Source organism: Castor canadensis, chromosome 2 (genome assembly GCF_047511655.1).
Source record: "Castor canadensis chromosome 2, mCasCan1.hap1v2, whole genome shotgun sequence".
Lineage (NCBI taxonomy): Eukaryota > Metazoa > Chordata > Mammalia > Rodentia > Castoridae > Castor > Castor canadensis.
This window is the reverse complement of record NC_133387.1, coordinates 19,284,322-19,303,851: the sequence shown is the minus strand read 5'-3', so window position 1 is coordinate 19,303,851 and position 19,530 is coordinate 19,284,322. Positions and strand designations below refer to the sequence as shown.

Genomic DNA, 19,530 nt, shown 5'->3' with positions numbered 1-19,530 from the left:
TAGTTCTGTTTCTATTCTCTGAATAGCTACAGTTAGGGAATCTGCTTTTTTCTGCTCTGTAAATGTTTATCCTGATGTATATCTGTTAGCAATCATTTAGTGTATCCTTTGTAATGTTTTAAAACAGGAACTATTTTGACACTTTGGATGGAGCACTGTTCATTTTGTGTGTAATTGCTCCTCACACTGCGAGACCTTTAATGTCACTGAGCTCCCTGCTGCACATCAGTAGTAACCTTCAGTTGTGACAACCTAGAATGGCCCCACATCTTTATAAATCCAGGTAGCATGATGGTATCAAGGTTGAGAAACAGTATTCCTAATACATTATATGCCATGTGATAATTAAGGAGCTTACTGGCATTCTTTTTTTTGAGACAGTGTTTTGCTATGTAGTCCAGGCTGACCTAGAATTTGCCATACTCCCACCTGTTCCTTCTGAGTGCTAGGATTATAGGCTTTTGCCACCATGTTTGGCTCTATTCTATTACTGATTTGAACATCCTATTAGATTTCTTTTCTCCTTCTTTTGGTTTTGTGTGGTTTGTTTTGTGTGTGTGTGTGTGTGTGTGTGTGTGTGTGTGTGTGTGTGTGTGTGTGTGTGAGACAGGGTCTTGCTTTATACCCCAGGCTAGCCTGAAAATCATAATCCCACTGCATTCACCTCTTGAGTGCTGAGATTACAGGTATACACTACTATGCTTGGCTCACTTTAATATTGTAGAGTGCTAACTTAATGGTAATTTATGGAACTGGATTTTTTGTTAATTGATAGCATAACTAAAATACTTAGAGCAGATTTGCTTTTTTTCATGGACGAATATACCATATTTATCATGGTTTCTCTTAATATTTAGGAAATTTCTATTTATCATTTTTCCATTTAATTAATTTATCATTTTTCCATTTATATAACGTTAGAGTGTTAGCCAGAAGCTGATGGCTGGATTTGTGGAGTGTTTGGATAGTGAAGATGCTGAAGAATTTGTACGACTAGAAGAGGGTATGCGTCAGATTAACTTGCATTTTTTTTTTTTTTACTCTGTATATATACTTTTGTATAAAGAAAAAAATCTTAAAATTCGTAATTGGCTAATGGTGATATGGGAGAATTTGAGCCTTTGCAAGAATAAAATGTGTAAGGGTTTTAAGATTCTTCAGATAAATCAGACTAGCATAACAGCTAATCAGGCAAACTACGAGTAAACATGGAACTTTAGAATACATGCTTCTGATTTTAAACTTTGACTTAGGTTTACTTTGTGTTATTTTGTAATTCACTTCTGTGATTTCCACATTTAGGGTCAGAACTTGAAAAGAAGTTAGCTGTAATCCATCATGAAACAAGAGTCCACATCTTGAATCTTCTCATCACCTCTCTGGAATGCAGTCCTCCCAGTCTCGCCCTATACTTGTTGGGCTTTGAACTGAAGAAACCTGTCAGTACCACAAATCTACAAGATCCAGGTATAGCATCTATTTCTGTCCATATTTGTATCTAAGTAGTCACTTAGTGAATTCCAATTCATAGAGTAATTCATTGAAAAAAATAACTTGAAAAGTGATGTGATAGCTCCATATTTAGAACTTAGAACGAGAGTGGAATAAACGTTTTAGAGAATTAGCATTTGTCACTTCTGTGTCACTGAAAGAGTGTTTACAGTAGAGCATAATGTTTCAGAATTTGATTTTCATCAAGACAGTTGAAGGTTTCTAATGATGAAATTCTATAAGAAGAGTTAAATTTTCTTTGGTTTCATGTAGGAGTATTGGGTTGCCCTCGGACATGTCTGCATGCCATTCTAAACATCCTGGAGAAAGGAACAGAAGGGAGAACGGGCCCAGTGGCAGTGCGAGAGTCTCCTCAGTTGGCTGAGCTGTGTTACCAGGTACACAGAAGACACTACTTTGTTTAGAAGAAACTTGAGGAGATTCTTACGTTCACCACAGACAGGAGAGTATAACAGAGTCAGTAGAAATGAGCTGATTTAGTCGTGTGTCCAGTCTGTCATTTATGGATAAAACCCGTAAGGCATAAACCCAGGTCACTGTAGATCCTAATCACTTGGCAAATGAGGGAAATTAGGTTTTTTTGATGGATTTTGACCAGGTAGCATAGAAAATTTCCAGTAGTGTTGGATTTAAAGTAGCTCTTCTTGATGGCTAGAGTAGTGGATTTGGATTAGAAGCTCTCTAGTCCCATCTTTGCCCCCAATAGGTTAGGTTGCCTTGGACATGCTGTGCAACAACTTCTCTGAATCTGAGTTTTTCAGTCTGTGACATGAGACTTAAATGAGAATGCACATAAAAAGCACTTTTTTCGAACTGTGCAAATTGTGAAGTTCTGCTATGTAAGATGGTTGAAAGTCAGATGGGGGCATGGTTCATATAGTAGAGCATCTGCCTAACAAATAAGATGTCCTGGGTTCAAATCCCACAACCTCCCCCCAAAAAAGAAAGAAAAAGCCAGATTAATGTAAAATTTAAATTATGAGACCATTTACTTAGTCATTGTATTTATGTCTTATTTTAATCATTTTTTTTGTGTGTGTTTTAAGAACTAGACCTCATAAAATACATCTTATTCTCAATTTATACTAATTCACATATTTGTGATAGGAAGTGCATTTTTGACCTTAGTAGAATAGAGACCTTTTTTGTTGTTGTTATTTTCCCATTTATTTTTGTAATTTTAATTATTTTCTATTGTCCTCTGGCTGTCCAAACATCCTTTCACTGTAAGTACTGTAGCTAGGTCTTCTTCCTTAATGGGGAAATAAACCTGTAGTACATTGTAGTGCAGTGTTACAGAATTTGACATGTAGGTAGAAGCAATTAGTAAGCTGAATCATCTAGGCTAAAGGTAGGTAAAGGAAGTGAATGAAGCCAGGTTTAAGTCGAAGGGAGGGCAGTGGGGAGGAAGATCTGGCCAACTAGAAAGCACATGACTTACTACTCAGCTCCTGCTGTTTTACCAGATTGTCTGAAATTTTGTTTTTAAGAAAGTTGGGAATCTGAATTTTTGTGGGAGTTTTTCTAATTTTTAGAACACCCTACTGGCCAAAGAGCGCATTACACTAGCAGTCTCCCAGCTTCTAGCATATGCTCTGTGACCTTGCCACTCAGAATGATGAGGCCCAGGATTAGCATCATCAGCATTACCTCTTGGGAGCTGACTGATGTAGAATGTCAGTCCCCACATTAGATTGTTAGATACAATTTGTATTTTAGCAAGTAATACTGCTCCATTTTTAGTGAAAGATTCTTCCTTCACCTGTAGACTTGTACTTTTCCTGGCTTCAGACAAAAGCTTAAACCTCTAAGACGAGTTTGTTGATTTAAGAAAATCTAGGGCCAGGCAGGGTCACCCAAGCCTTCAGGAGGATCACCCTTAGAGGCCAGCCCGGGCAAAAAATTAGACACCATCTCAACAAAACAAGCCAGGCACAGTGGACCATGTCTGTCATCCCAGGTATGTAGGAGACCTCATAAGCAGGATTGTGGTCTGAGGCTAGCTCTTGGTAAGACCATAAGACCCTGTCTGTAAGATAACCTAAAACAAAAAGAAAAAGGCTAGAGATATGGTTGAAGTGGTAGAGTGCCTGCCTAGCAAGCATGAAGCCCTGAGCACACAGTGATTATCTGATTGTAGCAGCAAAGGAAAATAATTTGGGCTTTATTGATACCTTCCTTCCTCTGTACTACAGGGACATTCTGGGTGAAGAATTTGGGTCTTAAGAGTTACGCTTTTGTGTCTTCTTTTTAAGGACGGAGGTTTTTTCTGGTTCTTGTGAAGTAGGAAGAATACCATAAGACACACTTAGTAGAATGACTTATGCTATGTGAGCTCACTTTTTACATCCCTCACACCTAACAGTGTTATGTCTCCCACATCTTTGAGTATCTTACTGTATTTTCTCAACCTGCCCTCTAATTCACTTAACTGATTTGTATTTTGTTTTGAGTTCATTATTAGCTTAAGTTTTTATTTGTTTATAGACTCTCACTTCCAAAGCTGTTTAAGACAAGCATATGTCTTCAGCAGCATTGTTGGTTTTTTAATCCTGTGCTCTCTTTTTGTCTTTTTCTTGTGTATACATATTGTTTATTTAGTTGTATTCAGTGCACATATAATTTTGTGCCCTTTTAACGCCCTCCCCTATAAATTTTCTGTGATTCTTTTACCTTTCTTTGTGTAAATTTTCCATGTTGCTACAATCTAAATTACATTTAGAATGTTTCCAGTTTTTTATTCTGCTATTGTGAACATCTTTAGTTACCTTTTGTTTATGTAGTTTTTTTTTTTAAGAATGTATTTCCAGACAGATATCTAGCTATTTCTCATTATTCACAGTGGTTACATTTTATAAAATTGCTGTGAACACTGAATTGGCAAATACTGAACTGCTGCTCCAGATGAAAATACAGGACTAGATTCCTATAGATCTCTCGTTCCAGCATTCTTGTCAGCTGACGGATATATGATCTTATTTCATGTTATTTCTGTTTAAAAGCACTTTGTGTAATATATGTTGATGCTTCATTAACTTTGTATTCAGTATTCCCTCAGTACTGTAATCATGTCTGTATGAAGTTTAACACATTTTTTTCTAAAAGCAGCATCACAGACTTCTTAGGCTTAGGAACACTAAGCAGCATTTCAGAAGTATGCTTGGGGCTACATTAAACAGCAAAACTCCAATAAAACACAAAAGTGAGAAAAATGTGACACTAACTAGACCCTTTTTTTGCAGTATGAGAAATGGAATAAGAAGATAGAGCATTGCTTTGAGATCATAGGAGTTAGGCAACTGAAACTTTTCATTGCTTTGCCTGTCTTTGTGAGTGACCACAGAAGCACTTTGAGTATTGATTTCAGGGTTATAAATCAGTTTTAGTATATAGGCAAATAGAGAATTTGTAAATAGTGAGTATTGATTGTGTAAGGTCAAAAGATAATGAATAGTTTTATGACTTTAGAGTTTTAACTCACAAATAATCGTAATTATACCAGCTATTACAGTGCCAGTAATAGATAAGCCTGGTATATGGGAAGCATTTTATAAATATGTACACAATGAATCACTCATGCATGAAAGCTTCTGCTGCCACTTTGCCAAATATGAGATTTACTTTACATTTTAGAATTAGACATTTTACTGACTTACAAGATGTAATATGGCACCTGCCTTATAGTTCCTTAACTATTTATTTATTTTCTTATTTGAGATAGATTTCTTGCTTTGGGGGGCTGGCAGAGTGGCTCAAGTGGTAGGGTACCTGCCTAGTGAGCGTAAGGCCCTGAGTTCAAACCCCAGTGCCACCCCCCCAAAAAAAAAAAATCAGCCAGATTTCTTGCTTTGTTGTCCAGGCTAGACTCAAACTCCTAGCTTAAGTCATCCTTCTGCCTCAGCTTTCCAACTAGCTGGGGCTACAGGCACATGCCACCACATCTTTATTAATATTTATTACTGAGAAAAGATGAACAGCTTCCTCATAGATATTTTGTTTGCCATTTTGTACATTTAGATCTTTATGATAGCCATATGCATAATGGAGACATTTATGAATCTTAGGGCCCATCACTTTTTCTTATGTTTGACATAAAAGCCTCTTCCCCAATCTGTTGCTTTCTGTTAAATTTTTATTTTGAGTTTTTATTTGTCATACAGTTTTTGGAAATCTTTTTTGTAATTTTTGTGATTGCTTCAGTTCTGGTAAATGTATTATCTTCCTGAAGTTGAGTAAATAACTGTGGTTCTCAGAAGTGACTGCCAAAAAATTTGCTGCTACTACTGATGGCTACAATACTAAAACTTGTTAATGAACTCTGTATATATATTAATAAATGCATTCAGGGTGATTTCAAAATTAGTCCTATGTTGTCAGCACTCAGCTAGGATGCCAAGGACTGTTTGTAAATCTGAACTTAGATTATGTATCCATTTTGCTTGAGTAGTTGATGCATCTTAATTTTTCTCCTAGTAGCTCTAAGTTCATTTTGTTTTTTTAATCTTAAAATGTGTCACATACACAAAAGATGGTTTAGGGATTTTCTTTATTTCACTAGGTGATACATCAGTTATGTGCATGCTCTGATACATCTGGACCTACTATGAGGTACCTGAGAACTAGCCAAGATTTCTTATTCTCTCAGTTGCAACATCTGCCTTTCTCTAACAAAGGTAGGACAGACATTATTTTGCTCTATTATTACATGTAGAATATCTTCTATCTGAAATAACTTTTGAAGTGTTTTAGATTTCAAATCCTTTATTTACTTCAAAACAGGACCTTGCTGTGTAGCCCAGGCTGGCTTTGAACTCATAATCCTTCTGCTATATCCTCCTTAGTTTGGGGATTACAGGTATATGTCACCACACCTGGCTCTAATCTTTTTTGATTTTGAATATTTGCATATATGTGAGATATCTTGGGGATAAAACCTAAGTCTAAACATGAAATTCGTTTGTTTATATATACCTTATGCACATAGCCTGAAGACAGTTTTAACAATAATTTTAGTGTGTCGTTATTTTGATTACAGCCCATAATGAGATCAGATAGGAAATTTTCCTCTTGTGGCACCATGGTGGCACTCAAAATTTTGTTGTTTTACTTTTGGTTTTTTTGGTAGGATTGGGGTTTGAACTCAGGGCTGGAAATTGCAAAGCAGGTGCTCTACCACTTGAGTGAAACCTAGCCCCAAAATTTTGAATTTTGAATTTGAGTTAGTTGCTTAGCCTAATGTGTAAGCTCACAAAATCAGAAACCATAAAGAACATTGATGAATTTCATGCTATTTTTCAAAAGTTTTTGAATGACAGAAACCACTTACATGTGTGAAAGATAAATGACTGAATGGAAATAAATATTTGGTACATAAATGAGAAAGGGTTAATGTTCCTAATTTAAAAACATTCCTTACAAGCCAATAAGAAGTAAAATGAACATCCCAATAGAAAAATGGGCAAAAGGCATATACAAGAAATTCATAGAAGTGCAAACCATTGGCAAATATATGAAGTTATTTCTTGTCACCAATAATAAACCTGTTTAAAAAATGTATAAGCTCATGTTGAGTGGTTTTTGCTTACATAGTATTTAGGGGAGCAGTTACGCTGTTTGTGGAATTCTGTTCTCATTTTGTTATGTCTGTTACTTTGGGTTGCTTTTGACATTTGTGCTTGAAAAGCTAGATGTTTTAGCTTGTAGCATAAAATTATTTAAACATCTGTCAAGGATGGAATTTGTCTCTTTTGCTACTTTAAGGTTGTGTTGAAGGATAAGAAAATATTATGCAAAAAATAATTTAAATGGTACAAACTGTTCCCTTGACATCATTTAGGACTTCAAAGTCAAGCATATAAAAATAATGAGCTAGGTTTGTGTCACACAGCTGTAATCTCAGTACTTGGGAGGCTGAGGTAGGAGGACTATAAACTCAAGGTTAGCTGAGCTGTATAGCGAAACCCCATCTGCAAAACAAAAACAAAATAATACTGGATTCAAAACTTGTATAAGTGGTTCCCAGCTTAATTATGTCAAATCAAATGTCCTTAAATTTTGGGGGGAGGGTGCGGCGGGGGGTGTCAGGGGTTCTAGGAATCAAACCCAGGGCCTCACACAAGCTAAAGTACATTCCTAGCTCCACTGTCCTTTGTTAACTTAGGAGAAATCCTAAAATTATGCAGTGTGTGTTTAATTTATGTATGTGTTTTTGTGAAATCAAATTATATGATTGTTTTTATGAGTCATATACATTTGACAATTCTTTCTGTTCTGGGGAGAGGCGGTACTGGGGCTTTGTGCTTGCTATGTAGGTAGGCTCTCTACTGCTTGAGCCACTCCTCCAGCTGAAAATTCCTTTTAAAAACAAAATATTAAGTGACATCTTCATGTCAAATTATGGAATACTCAGGATACTTTGTGAAGTTATCCTGGTAGTAAAACCTGAAGTGAAACTTGTGCTTCACTTGCTTTAGCTCATCTTTCATAGACAGATCCTAGCTTTTTTTTTTCCCTCTCTTTGTATCTTTTTCATGTGTGATTTTACAGAGTGATAATGATGTTGCCAAGTTTCATAAATTATTGACTTCAGTGCATAAGAAAATATCTGATGAGTTACAGAATTCAGGTCTGTTCTGATCTGTTTTATTATTCTGGGAAATGAAATTTCTGTTTAAATCCTAGAATATGAGATCTCGATGCTGAACCAAATGTCATGGCTTATGAAGACAGCCTCAATAGAACTAAGGGTAACTTCTCTGAACCGTCAGCGGTCACACACACAGAGGCTCCTGCACCTCTTACTGGATGACATGCCAGTGAAACCATACTCAGGTAAATATTGATGCTTGCTTTATTATGCTGATGAATGCCTTTGTCATTGCAAATACAAATTTGAATCTTACATTCTTAGTATATAATTATAGACCTAAACAGTTCTTCCCAGCATTAGAATATTTTTCCTTAAAATACAAAATTTAAAAGTCATCCCATGATTGTCTTTTTATTTTTGTCTTAAAATATTCAGTGGAGTTTGTCACACTGAACTAACATGACCCAGACTATTTCAATATGTATTAAACATGCAAATTAAATATAACCTCTTTTATCATCTCGTTGGCATGATTGGGTCTTGCCAGTTTTGAAATTCTAATTATCCTCTTTAAAATTATGAATGAATTCCATAACAATGAAAAGAATCAGATGAATGTTGGTAGGAAGTTCTCACCAACCTTTGCATTTTAATTACCCATTTGCAAAAGACTGTCTGACCTAGAAACAATGACCTAGAAATAAAATGCATTGTTTGTCATTTCCAAATAAATGTAGTTTTAAGAGGGTTCTCTTCATTTTCCAATCTATTATTACTGATGCTCCAACAGATGGTGAAGGAGGAATAGAAGATGAAAATAGGTCAGTCTCTGGGTTTCTTCACTTTGACACTGCTACAAAAGGTAAAGCCCTTTAAATTTATAATTTATTTTATAGACATACTACATTGCTTAAAACTTAAGGATTATTGTGCTTGTGTTTATAAATTCTGAACATACAAAAGTGGTATAAAGGATTATGTGTTGGGAGGGTAAATGAAGGAGGATGAAGGAGGTTTTGAGTATGGTCTATCATTGGAATACTTATGAAAGAACAGAGAAACCTTTTGCAATTGTTTTAAGTAGGGGGAGGGGTATGAGAGATGGTGGAGGTGAACCTAACCAATGTACAATGTAACCATATTCAGAAATGTCACAATGAATCCCCTTGTAGAGTTAATGTATGCTAATAGAAATGCTTTGAGGAAAAAAAGAATTATGTGTCATTCAAAAAAAGTGTTTTAATAGCTAAGATTATAGGATGGGAAGGAAAATGTTTTTGTGAGTGGATAGGTCCGAAATAAAATCAGATTCAGATTTCACTGTAGTCTTCAGTTTCTAGACTATTGCCCTTTCTAAACATGGCACAATCTTTGAAAGTGAGCTAAATATAATGGTTGGTTCTTCTATCGATACCCCAAGTATAATTAGATTGCTTCTTCTAATTTCCAGTGCGACGGAAAATTCTAAGTATTCTTGACTCGATTGACTTTAGTCAAGAGATTCCTGAACCTTTGCAGTTGGATTTTTTTGATCGGGCCCAGATTGAACAAGTTATTGCTAACTGTGAACACAAGAATTTACGTGGGCAGATAGTCTGCAATGTCAAGGTGAGGATTTCTTTAATGTATCTGTAGTATCAAGGGTTCAGGTATTGAACCATCAGAACAAAATAACTGCACAGCTTTTTTTTTTTTTTTTTTCCTATAGAGATTTTGGTTGCTAGCCCACCCAGCTTGAACTAGTAACTTTAACAATTTAGTTCTCTACTAGGCAAATAGTCTGACATCTGGGGCATTGGCATTAATTTACCTGCCATAGTGGTTCTTTGGTACCATTCTCTGGAATGTAAGGGATACTTAATATTTTTGTTTGGAAATTGTGTCATTGTTAGATTGTATATAAAGATGCCTGACACTTTTCCCTGTAGGGCAGACAGTAGTTGCTAGGTATTTTTATTCTACCAGTGTCTGAAATGTTCTTATTTTTCTGTTTTTCTCTAATCATACAGCTCCTACATAGGGTTTTGGTAGCTGAAGTAAATGCGCTTCAGGGTATGGCAGCCATAGGACAGAGACCTCTATTAATGGAGGTAAGTAAGTTCTGTTGCGCATATAGCAGTTTTACCCTTTAACTACTTAAACTTCTTAAGTTGCTATTTAAAAAACAAAATTGTCTTTTAGCTAAATCGATATGTAGCTCATTAATTAACTAAAAATAGGCTTTCATGGACTCTTTCACTTGTGATTTTATAATTTTTATAAACTCAATTAAAATTTAATGCATGACATGCCAAAATAAATTACGTCTTTTCTGATATATAACTATTTGTGGATTTAAACTTTACTTACCTCCTGTCAGTGAGAGAGGAGGTAGTTATTTGTCATCACAAGTGGGGAGTTATGGCTAAGAGGTTATATGAGAAGAAGCATATATGTGGATATGTGGAAATAGCTGGCCAGACCAAGTAAGAGGCAAAGAAATAAAGATGTATCAGGGAAACATGCTATTGAACTTGGGTTTTAGGCAATTCCAGTGCTCTACAATAAGTATAAGTAGACAGTTGCAAGGAGAGAGAAGATGGGGCTACAGAGTTCATTTCTATCTATCCTACCTACTGTTTCCTGCTTTACATATGTGTGGCTGTACATACATACAAACACACACACACACAGCCTTAGATGTTAGTTTTTATATCCTTGACCACCAAAATAATAAAAAGATATCTGTAGTCAGGCATGCGTGTAGAAGGTTTTCAAGTAAATGTTTTTTTTTTTTTTTGTATAACTGATAGTATTGAAATCAGACATTGTTTGCCCAAGTTGTGTTTCAATTTTTATGGCTTTAGGAAATCAGCACTATACTTCAGTACGTGGTAGGAAGAAACAAATTGCTGCAGTGTCTTCATGCAAAACGGCATGTGTTGGAGTCATGGAGACAGCTGGTGGAAATAATACTGACAGCTTGTCCCCAGGACCTCATTCAGGCAGAAGATCGACAGCTGATTATTCGTGATATTTTACAAGATGTACATGATAAGGTGATGTACTTCCTAAATTACTTTATGTTGATGAAAAAATATATGTGTACCATGTAAACAAACATATTTGCTATCCTAAATTTTTTTTCCATTTTAGATTAGAAATAAATAGAGTTGTATAATACCAATGTTAAAGTTTCCTACAGAAAGGGATTAGTTCTGTGAAGTAGATGCTCTCAGATAAGTGTGTGTAACAGAATTATCTAGGGACCTTTGTAAAAATACACATGGACAGATCCCACCCCAGGCCTATTGAATGGGACCTAATGGTGAGACCATTTATGTGAATTTCAAAACACAAAACCTTCCTATGGGAGTCTGATAAGAATCCCTTTAGGTTACGAACGCTTATTATCCAGTATCACATTTAGATTGCTCTTTGTAGATTAGCTTTTTTCTTTTGAATAATTCTTATATTACATTCTTATGTTGTTAAATAGTTGAGAGGTTAAATGTTTACAAAACTTGTTAATAATTGTTGCTGAAAGCAGGATCCTCACTCTGATTTGCCTTTGTACTTTTAGATTCTGGACGATGAAGCTGCACAGGAGTTAATGCCAGTGGTTGCCGGTGCTGTATTCACTTTGACTGCTCACCTCAGCCAGGCCGTACGCACAGAACAGAAGCAGCCGTTGGTCTCAGGACCTGGAGAAGCCCATTACGCTTTTATGCTTGATTGTTCTTTCACTTCACCCCCTCCAGCAGAGAGCCCACTGGTGGGTTTTGCTTCTATTGGAGATTCTTCACTTCACATCATACTGAAGAAACTTTTAGACTTCATTTTGAAGACAGGTTTTTCATCTAAATTTTGTATAAATTATAATTTTGTATTTGTTTTAACTTTTATTGAAAAATGGTTTTCACTAGACTAATTCCCTGTGATTTCCCCTAGGTGGTGGATTCCAACGAGTGAGGACTCACCTATATGGCTCTCTGCTTTATTACTTACAGATTGCCCAGAGACCAGATGAACCAGACACTCTAGAAACTGGTAAAAATAGATTGATTCCTAACCTTTTCTGGATTTAGAGATCGTTACTTTATTATTTTTTTTTAATTTTTATTTTATTCATATGTGTATACAATGTTTGGGTCATTTCTCCCCCCTTCCCCCCGCCCCCTCCCTTACCACCCCCTTACCCCTCGCTACCCGGCAGAAACTACTTTGCCCTTATCTCTAATTTTGTTGAAGAGAGAGTATAAGCAATAATAGGAAGGACCAAGGGTTTTTGCTGGTTGAGATAAGGATAGCTATGCAGGGAGTTGACTCGCATTGATTTCCTGTGCATGTGTGTTACCTTCTAAGTTAATTCTTCTCGAACTAACCTTTTCTCTAGTTCCCGGTCCCCTTCTCGTATTGGCCTCAGTTGCTTTAAAGTATCTGCTTTAGTTTCTCTGCACTGAGGGGTGCAAATGCTATCTAGTTTTTTAGGTGTCTTACCTATCCTCATACCTCCCTTGTGTGCTCTCGCTTTATCTTGTGATCAAAGTCCAATCCCCTTGTTGTGTTTGCCCTTGATCTAATGTCTGCATATGAGGGAGAACATACGATTTTTGGTCAGAGATCGTTACTTTAAAAATAAGAATCACTTCATCTTTTGGCTAAGTATAACTATAATTTTGAGTCTTGATGTAATCACTAAGGCCCTCTAAAATGGAAGGTACATGTTTATTTTTTAAGAATTAATAAGATTAATACATGAATATTATAAGGGAAAAATATCCTTAATTAGCTTTATGTACTTTTAACTGCCTCACTTAACCTCCATTCCCACTGAACAATGTGCTACCTACTCTCTCTTTATATTTCATCACAGTACATAACTAGTTGGTTCTTTTAAAATGGCTGTTGTTCCATAGTAGGGATGTAATGTTTATTTAATCATTTTCCTTATTTGTAGGCATATAAATTGTTTATTAACTAATGTTTTATTATCACAAAAATACTGCATCATGTATTTTCTTATATGCTTGTGTTTTTGAAGAAGGAAGCTTCATGGTAGAATTGCCATATGAAAGCGTATGCACAGGCTGGGGTGTGGCTTAAGTGGTAGAAAGTCTTGAGTTTTAATGGATTTCTGTTAAATGGCTTTCTAAAAAAAAATTTTACCAGTAAAAGTGCTCATCATTAGTATGTACATATCTTTATACTAGCATGAGGTTTTCTTTGAATGAATTCCAAGAAGTAGAATTTCTTGGTCAAAGGTACATATATTGGGCTGAAGGCATGACTCAAGAGGTAGAACATTTGTGTAGCAAGCCCAAGGCCCTGAGTCAAACCCTAATACCACAAAAGGGGAAAGAAGTAGGCATATTTAAAATATTGAGCCAGATGTGGTGCCACATGCCGATATAACACTCCACAGGCTGATAGTTATTTCACAGAAGAACCACGAGTTCAAGGCTGGACTGGGCTACATCGTGAGATCCTATCTGAAAAAAACAAACAAAAAATGATAAATGATGCTTTCTAAAATGTACTTAGCATATTAGATTAAGAATAATAACCTGGAACCTTAGTCTCCAGACAGGAGAGAAGTTTTTAACAGATCAGCATGTAATATTCTCTGCCTGTTATTTTACTGCTTCAGAACATACCAGAAACATCTTCTCATAATGGACTCTCTTTGTGCCCTTCTTCTTTGTGGGTGTTGGTTATTTTGAACACAAATTCTTAAAAATCAATATGTGTTTAGGCCTAGGTTATCTCATATTATTCTTACAGTGGTTATCTGTAGCACCTTAGAAGGTAATAATAGCAAAACCGTGGATTTGTAGAAGTGCAATTCCACTTACTCTGTGCAGATACGTTTAAGGTTGGGAAAAGTACTGGAATAGTTCAGAGAAGCTTTTTTTTTAAATGAGCTGCTTTTAAAAAGATAAAATCCCCACTCTCCCGATCCCCAACACTTTCTACATTTCTCTTTACTAGTTTTTTTAAATATTCCTTTTTATTCAAGTTGGCAAAATCACTAACCACCAGGTGGAGCTCTATAGCACTTTTAAAGAGAAGCATCAAGATGACTTTTTTGAGAGCGTTTTTGCTATGTAGTCCAGGGTGGACTCAAAGGCCAGGATAGTGAGCTATCCTCTTGCCTGAGCCTTCTGAGTGCTGGGATTGCAGGGATGTACCACCATACCCAGCTCAAGACACCAGTTTAGTCTTTTGGGGTTGTTTTGGCAGTACCAGGGCTTAAACTCAGGGCCTCAGGTAGGCTTTGTAGGGAGGTGCTCTATCACTTGAGCTACTCCACCAGCAAAATAGCAAACTTTGTTTTTGGTGGTACTGGGATTTGAACTCTGGGCCTCAGGCTTGCTGGGCAGGTTCTCTTACCACTTAAGCCACTCTGCTAGCCCAAGATGACAGTTTAGAAACTACTGCTATGATTAGGAAGTTCATAAAATAAGTTTCAAATATAGACTATTGCCTTTTTGCGGGGGTATATTTATGGAACTTTTCTAGGGTTTATATGAATCTTATTGAAACATATGATCATACTACAAATTATCATTGCCTTTATAACTTATGTGCTTTTTATTTTTATTAGGTATTTCAGATTAAAAAAAGATTAAAACTATCTAATTTTTTGAAGGAAGAGTTTTATCTACATTTCTAGCCAAATTCTCAGCCCCTAATAAACAACAAAAGCACAGTAATTAGTAGATTAAATGCAAGTTATTGATTCTCTTGGAGTCTCATAATTACTTTTGATTTTTTTAAAGAATAGCTTATCCTTTTCCTGATACTGTTCTTGAAGTGCATGCATGACATGTGGGCACTGTGTTGTTCAAGTTTACATTGCCTGGCTACGTTGGCCCTTGGGAAGGGTATTTTTGTTGCATCTGAGGTATAATTACTCAGTTATGAACCTGGTTTTTGTTGGTGTGTTCTTTTTTAATCCTTTTAGCTAAGAAAACCATGTGGGAAAGACTGACAGCCCCTGAAGATGTATTTAGTAAATTACAGCGAGAAAACATAGCCATAATTGAGAGTTATGGTGCTGCCCTCATGGAAGTGGTCTGTCGAGATGCTTGTGATGGTCATGAGATTGGGAGGGTAAAGTAACTCTTGTTTAGTATTATTACTGAATCAGTATTTTGACTTTATAAAGGTATATACTGAATCAACTTTTAAAATGTGTAACGTGAATTTTCTACACTGTGTTACAGTGAATTTGCTTATTTGCTCTAAGTTGGGACTTTCATTTGTATTTTGTTTAATTCTGTTTGGAATCTTAATTCAGAATTTCTCCTCAGAATGATCTTTTTGCTAATTTTAAGGTCAGTTGATAGAACAACACTGGTAGAAGCAACATGGATGCTGTTTAAAAAATACCATTGTTTAAGAGACTGTCGGATACATTGCTTTTATGCCAAATATATGGAGAATTTACATTTATATTTCTTTAAAATATTTTGGCATGCTGGTGCAATGAGAAGATAATTTCCTTGTAGGAGAAAATTATGTAGCATTGAAGTCATATTAAGTTATATAGCAATCTCTTGATGATGTTTTTATTTTTGGTACTGGACTTTGAACTCAGGGCCTCATGCTTGCTAGGCAGATGCTGTATAACTTGGGCCACTCCACCAGCCCTTTCTTGAGTTGGGTATTTTTGAGATAGGATCTCACTTTTTGCCTGGGCAGAGATTTCTGCCTCCTGAGTAGCTAGGATTATGGGTGTGAGCCTCCAGCACCTAGTTCTTTTAAGTATTTTTATGCATAGAAAAACACTGGGAGGAGATAAACCAAAATGGATCAGCAGATTAACTGTGTTTATCAGATTGTGTATTTCTTATATATTGTTGTAAGTTTTCTATAATGGTCAATTTTTAAACCCTTTTCTCTAACACATTTTTCTGGGTTTAGCCAAAATGTATTTAATGCCCTTATTTTGATGTTTTAGAAATACAAATTTACCTTGAAATGTTTCTGTTTATTAATAAATCAAGATTCTGGATACATATAATTTTCAACTTCTGAAAAAAACTTGAGGAAATTTTATTGCAAGCAGCCATTTTCTTATGAGAAAAGGTCTGAAGATTTCTAGATGCAGGCAGTGACTGTTGTTGATTTTGGTAACCATTCAGATGTTTGGACTTTGATTGATCCATTCTTCCTTCAGATGCTGGCCCTGGCTCTCCTTGATCGGATTGTCTCTGTGGATAAGCAGCAGCAGTGGCTTTTGTATATTTCCAATAGTGGCTATTTGAAGGTCCTTGTGGACAGCCTGGTAGAAGACGACCGTACTTTGCAGAGCTTACTTACTCCACAACCTCCTCTTTTAAAAGCTCTTTATACCTATGAATCCAAAATGGTAAGGCTTCCTCCTAGAATTTGGTGTTAGATCAACAGGTCATTTCCTTTTGTGGTTATAGATATATTTAAGAAAATTAACATGGCATACATTTTGGAAGGCAGCTTTGTGCTCACTCTAGTATACAACCAGTGCACACTTTGAACTCTTCTATTATATAAGCTGTAATCATTTTAAAGAAGTTTTAAGTTTGGGGATCTATGTTAGGAATATATTTTCTGAGCCTGTGGAAGGTGGGTTGAATGATCCTGAGAAGGTTAATTGGATAATGGACTACTGCATACCCGGTCAGGTTGTAAGTGGTGGTAGTATGACACCCAGTGTTTCATGAAGAGAGAACCACAAAATTCCTGTCTTTGTTCTCTAATGAAAATTCCAGTGTGCTGCTTCTACTTTAAACACAGAATTTTAAATACAGTATATACTTCCCTCTAAATCTGTTTTAATTGTTAAAACTCATAACAAGGAAACTTAGGTTTGTTAAGCTTACAGTGTCACAATAACAAAAGCACTAAAAGTCTTAGATTCTTCATTAACTCTTGTTCCTACATTCATTCATTTATTTAAGTATTTTGTAAATACCTATTATATACCTAGCATGTTAGGTACTAGAGGTACCTATATACTGTAACTGTATATAGTATACAGTATATAGTATATAGGTACTAGAGATAAACTATGAGCAAAACAAACTTCCCTGTCTTCCATAAGTCCACATGATGATGACAGAAACTTCAGTTTAATTGAATACTTAATTCATGCAGGACACAATGTGCAGGGGTTTTAGCTATGTTATACTAAGTTCTCATAAAAATTCTATGAGAAAAGAAGTATAATATGTCTTTGTAGCTTGCTAGAACTTTTCTTCACTGGTAATTAGAGGTAAGAAATGTGCCATGAGTTTTTCTCATATTTGTATGAAGCCCTTGAACATGATTTCAGCACTGATAATTTTCCTTCTGTAACTTCATAGGCTTTTCTTACAAGAGTGGCTAAGATACAGCAGGGTGCTTTAGAGCTACTGAGATCTGGAGTGATTGTAAGACTAGCACAATGCCAAGTCTATGACATGCGCCCAGAAATAGACCCACAGAGGTAAGTGTCATGTAGACTAGTTTGGTTGTTAAGAAAAAAGAAGTCCCAAATATAATTTGCCAGTGGTTTATAGTTCTGAGGGTTTTTTTTGGGGGGATGCTTATCTTGCGCCCCTGTCATTTGCTAATAAATGGAAGTTGCTTATGAGGATAAAAGTGGGTAGCAACCTGATACTTTGCATTTTCAAATGGTGATATGAGAGGAAAAGAGTGGAGAATTTTATTAGTAAATATGTGCCATGTGAGTATTTATATTTTATAGTTCCATACAAATGCTTACTTTGTTATAGAGGTCGTTTAAGTATCATAGTAAATTTGTAATTTGTTGCAGAGCGTGGTGGCCCACGCTTGTACTCATTGGGAGACAGAGCAGAAGGAACATAACTTTGAGACTACATAGTGAGACCCTAACTCAAAAAACCAGAAAAAGCCAGTAGCATTGGCTAAAGCCCATAATCCTAACTACTTGGGAGACTGAGATTGGGAGAATCGAGGTTCAAAGCCAGCCCAGGCAGATAGTTCATAAGGGCTATCTCCAAAATAACCAGAGCAAAATGGATTGGGGTGTGGCTCAAGTGGTTGGGCACCTGCTTTGCAAGTGTGAAGCCCTGAGTTCAAACCCCAGTCCAACCAAAAAAAAGAAGAGAAAGAAAAAAATAATGTAGATTTCTTATTCCTAATTATTTGAATAAGATTTTAGAGTTCATATATTTTTTTTCTGATTTTATTATTTTTCTTAACTGCTTACTAATTTTGAAAGCTTCAGTGAAATTGTTCTCAAGTTCCAAGCTTTTTGGCAGACTCTCAATTCAGTTTTGTTATAACAATTAAATTTTTTTTTTTTATTTCATTTATTTATTTATTTTTAAATTTCTTTTATTCATATGTGCATACAACAATTGGGTAATTGCTCCCCCCTTCTCCCCACCCCCTTGCTTCCAGGCAGAAACTTGTTTTGCCCTTATCTCTAATTTTGTTGAAGAGAGAGTATAAGCAATAATAGGAAGGACCAAGGGTTTTTGCTAGTTGAGATAAGGATGGCTATACAGGGAGACTCCTCGCATTGCTTTCCTGTACATATGTGTTACGTTCTAAATTGATTCTTCTTTTTTTTTTTTTTTTTTTTTTTTTTCATTTTTCTTTTATTATTCATATGTGCATACAAGGCTTGGTTCATTTCTCCCCCCTGCCCCCACCCCCTCCCTTACCACCCACTCCGCCCCCTCCCGCTCCCCCCCTCAATACCCAGCAGAAACTATTTTGCCCTTATATCTAATTTTGTTGTAGAGAGAGTATAAGTAATAATAGGAAGGAACAAGGGGTTTTGCTGGTTGAGATAAGGATAGCTATACAGGGCATTGACTCACATTGATTTCCTGTGTGTGGGTGTTACCTTCTAGGTTAATTCTTTTTGATCTAACCTTTTCTCTAGTTCCTGGTCCCCTTTTCCTATTGGCCTCAGTTGCTTTAAGGTATCTGCTTTAGTTTCTCTGCGTTAAGGGCAACAAATGCTAGCTAGTTTTTTAGGTGTCTTACCTATCCTCACCCCTCCCTTGTGTGCTCTCGCTTTTATCATGTGCTCATAGTCCAATCCCCTTGTTGTGTTTGCCCTTGATCTAATGTCCACATATGAGGGAGAACATACGATTTTTGGTCTTTTGAGCCAGGCTAACCTCACTCAGAATGATGTTCTCCAATTCCATCCATTTACCAGCGAATGATAACATTTCGTTCTTCTTCATGGCTGCATAAAATTCCATTGTGTATAGATACCACATTTTCTTAATCCATTCGTCAGTGCTGGGACATCTTGGCTGTTTCCATAACTTGGCTATTGTGAATAGTGCCACAATAAACATGGATGTGCAGGTGCCTCTGGAGTAACAGTCTTTTGGGTATATCCCCAAGAGTGGTATTGCTGGATCAAATGGTAGATCGATGTCCATCTTTTTAAGTAGCCTCCAAATTTTTTTCCAGAG

At 36.1% G+C, this 19,530-nt stretch overlaps 1 protein-coding gene across 3 annotated transcripts in view; it reads left to right on the top strand.

Annotated features, from left to right (window-relative positions):
- Positions 1-19,530, top strand: part of Nup205 (nucleoporin 205) — a 79,578-nt gene that overhangs the window by 40,117 nt on the left and 19,931 nt on the right. For all 3 annotated transcript variants that reach the window (XM_020182914.2, XM_074062383.1, XM_074062375.1), the window contains 14 exons: positions 922-1,003; positions 1,303-1,467; positions 1,765-1,889; positions 6,071-6,185; positions 8,194-8,343; positions 8,892-8,963; positions 9,552-9,709; positions 10,111-10,191; positions 10,948-11,139; positions 11,664-11,931; positions 12,032-12,130; positions 15,048-15,196; positions 16,266-16,457; positions 17,431-17,552. In XM_020182914.2, the coding sequence (XP_020038503.2) occupies positions 922-1,003; positions 1,303-1,467; positions 1,765-1,889; positions 6,071-6,185; positions 8,194-8,343; positions 8,892-8,963; positions 9,552-9,709; positions 10,111-10,191; positions 10,948-11,139; positions 11,664-11,931; positions 12,032-12,130; positions 15,048-15,196; positions 16,266-16,457; positions 17,431-17,552 (1,970 nt within the window). The remainder of the gene's footprint in view (positions 1-921; positions 1,004-1,302; positions 1,468-1,764; positions 1,890-6,070; positions 6,186-8,193; positions 8,344-8,891; positions 8,964-9,551; positions 9,710-10,110; positions 10,192-10,947; positions 11,140-11,663; positions 11,932-12,031; positions 12,131-15,047; positions 15,197-16,265; positions 16,458-17,430; positions 17,553-19,530) is intronic.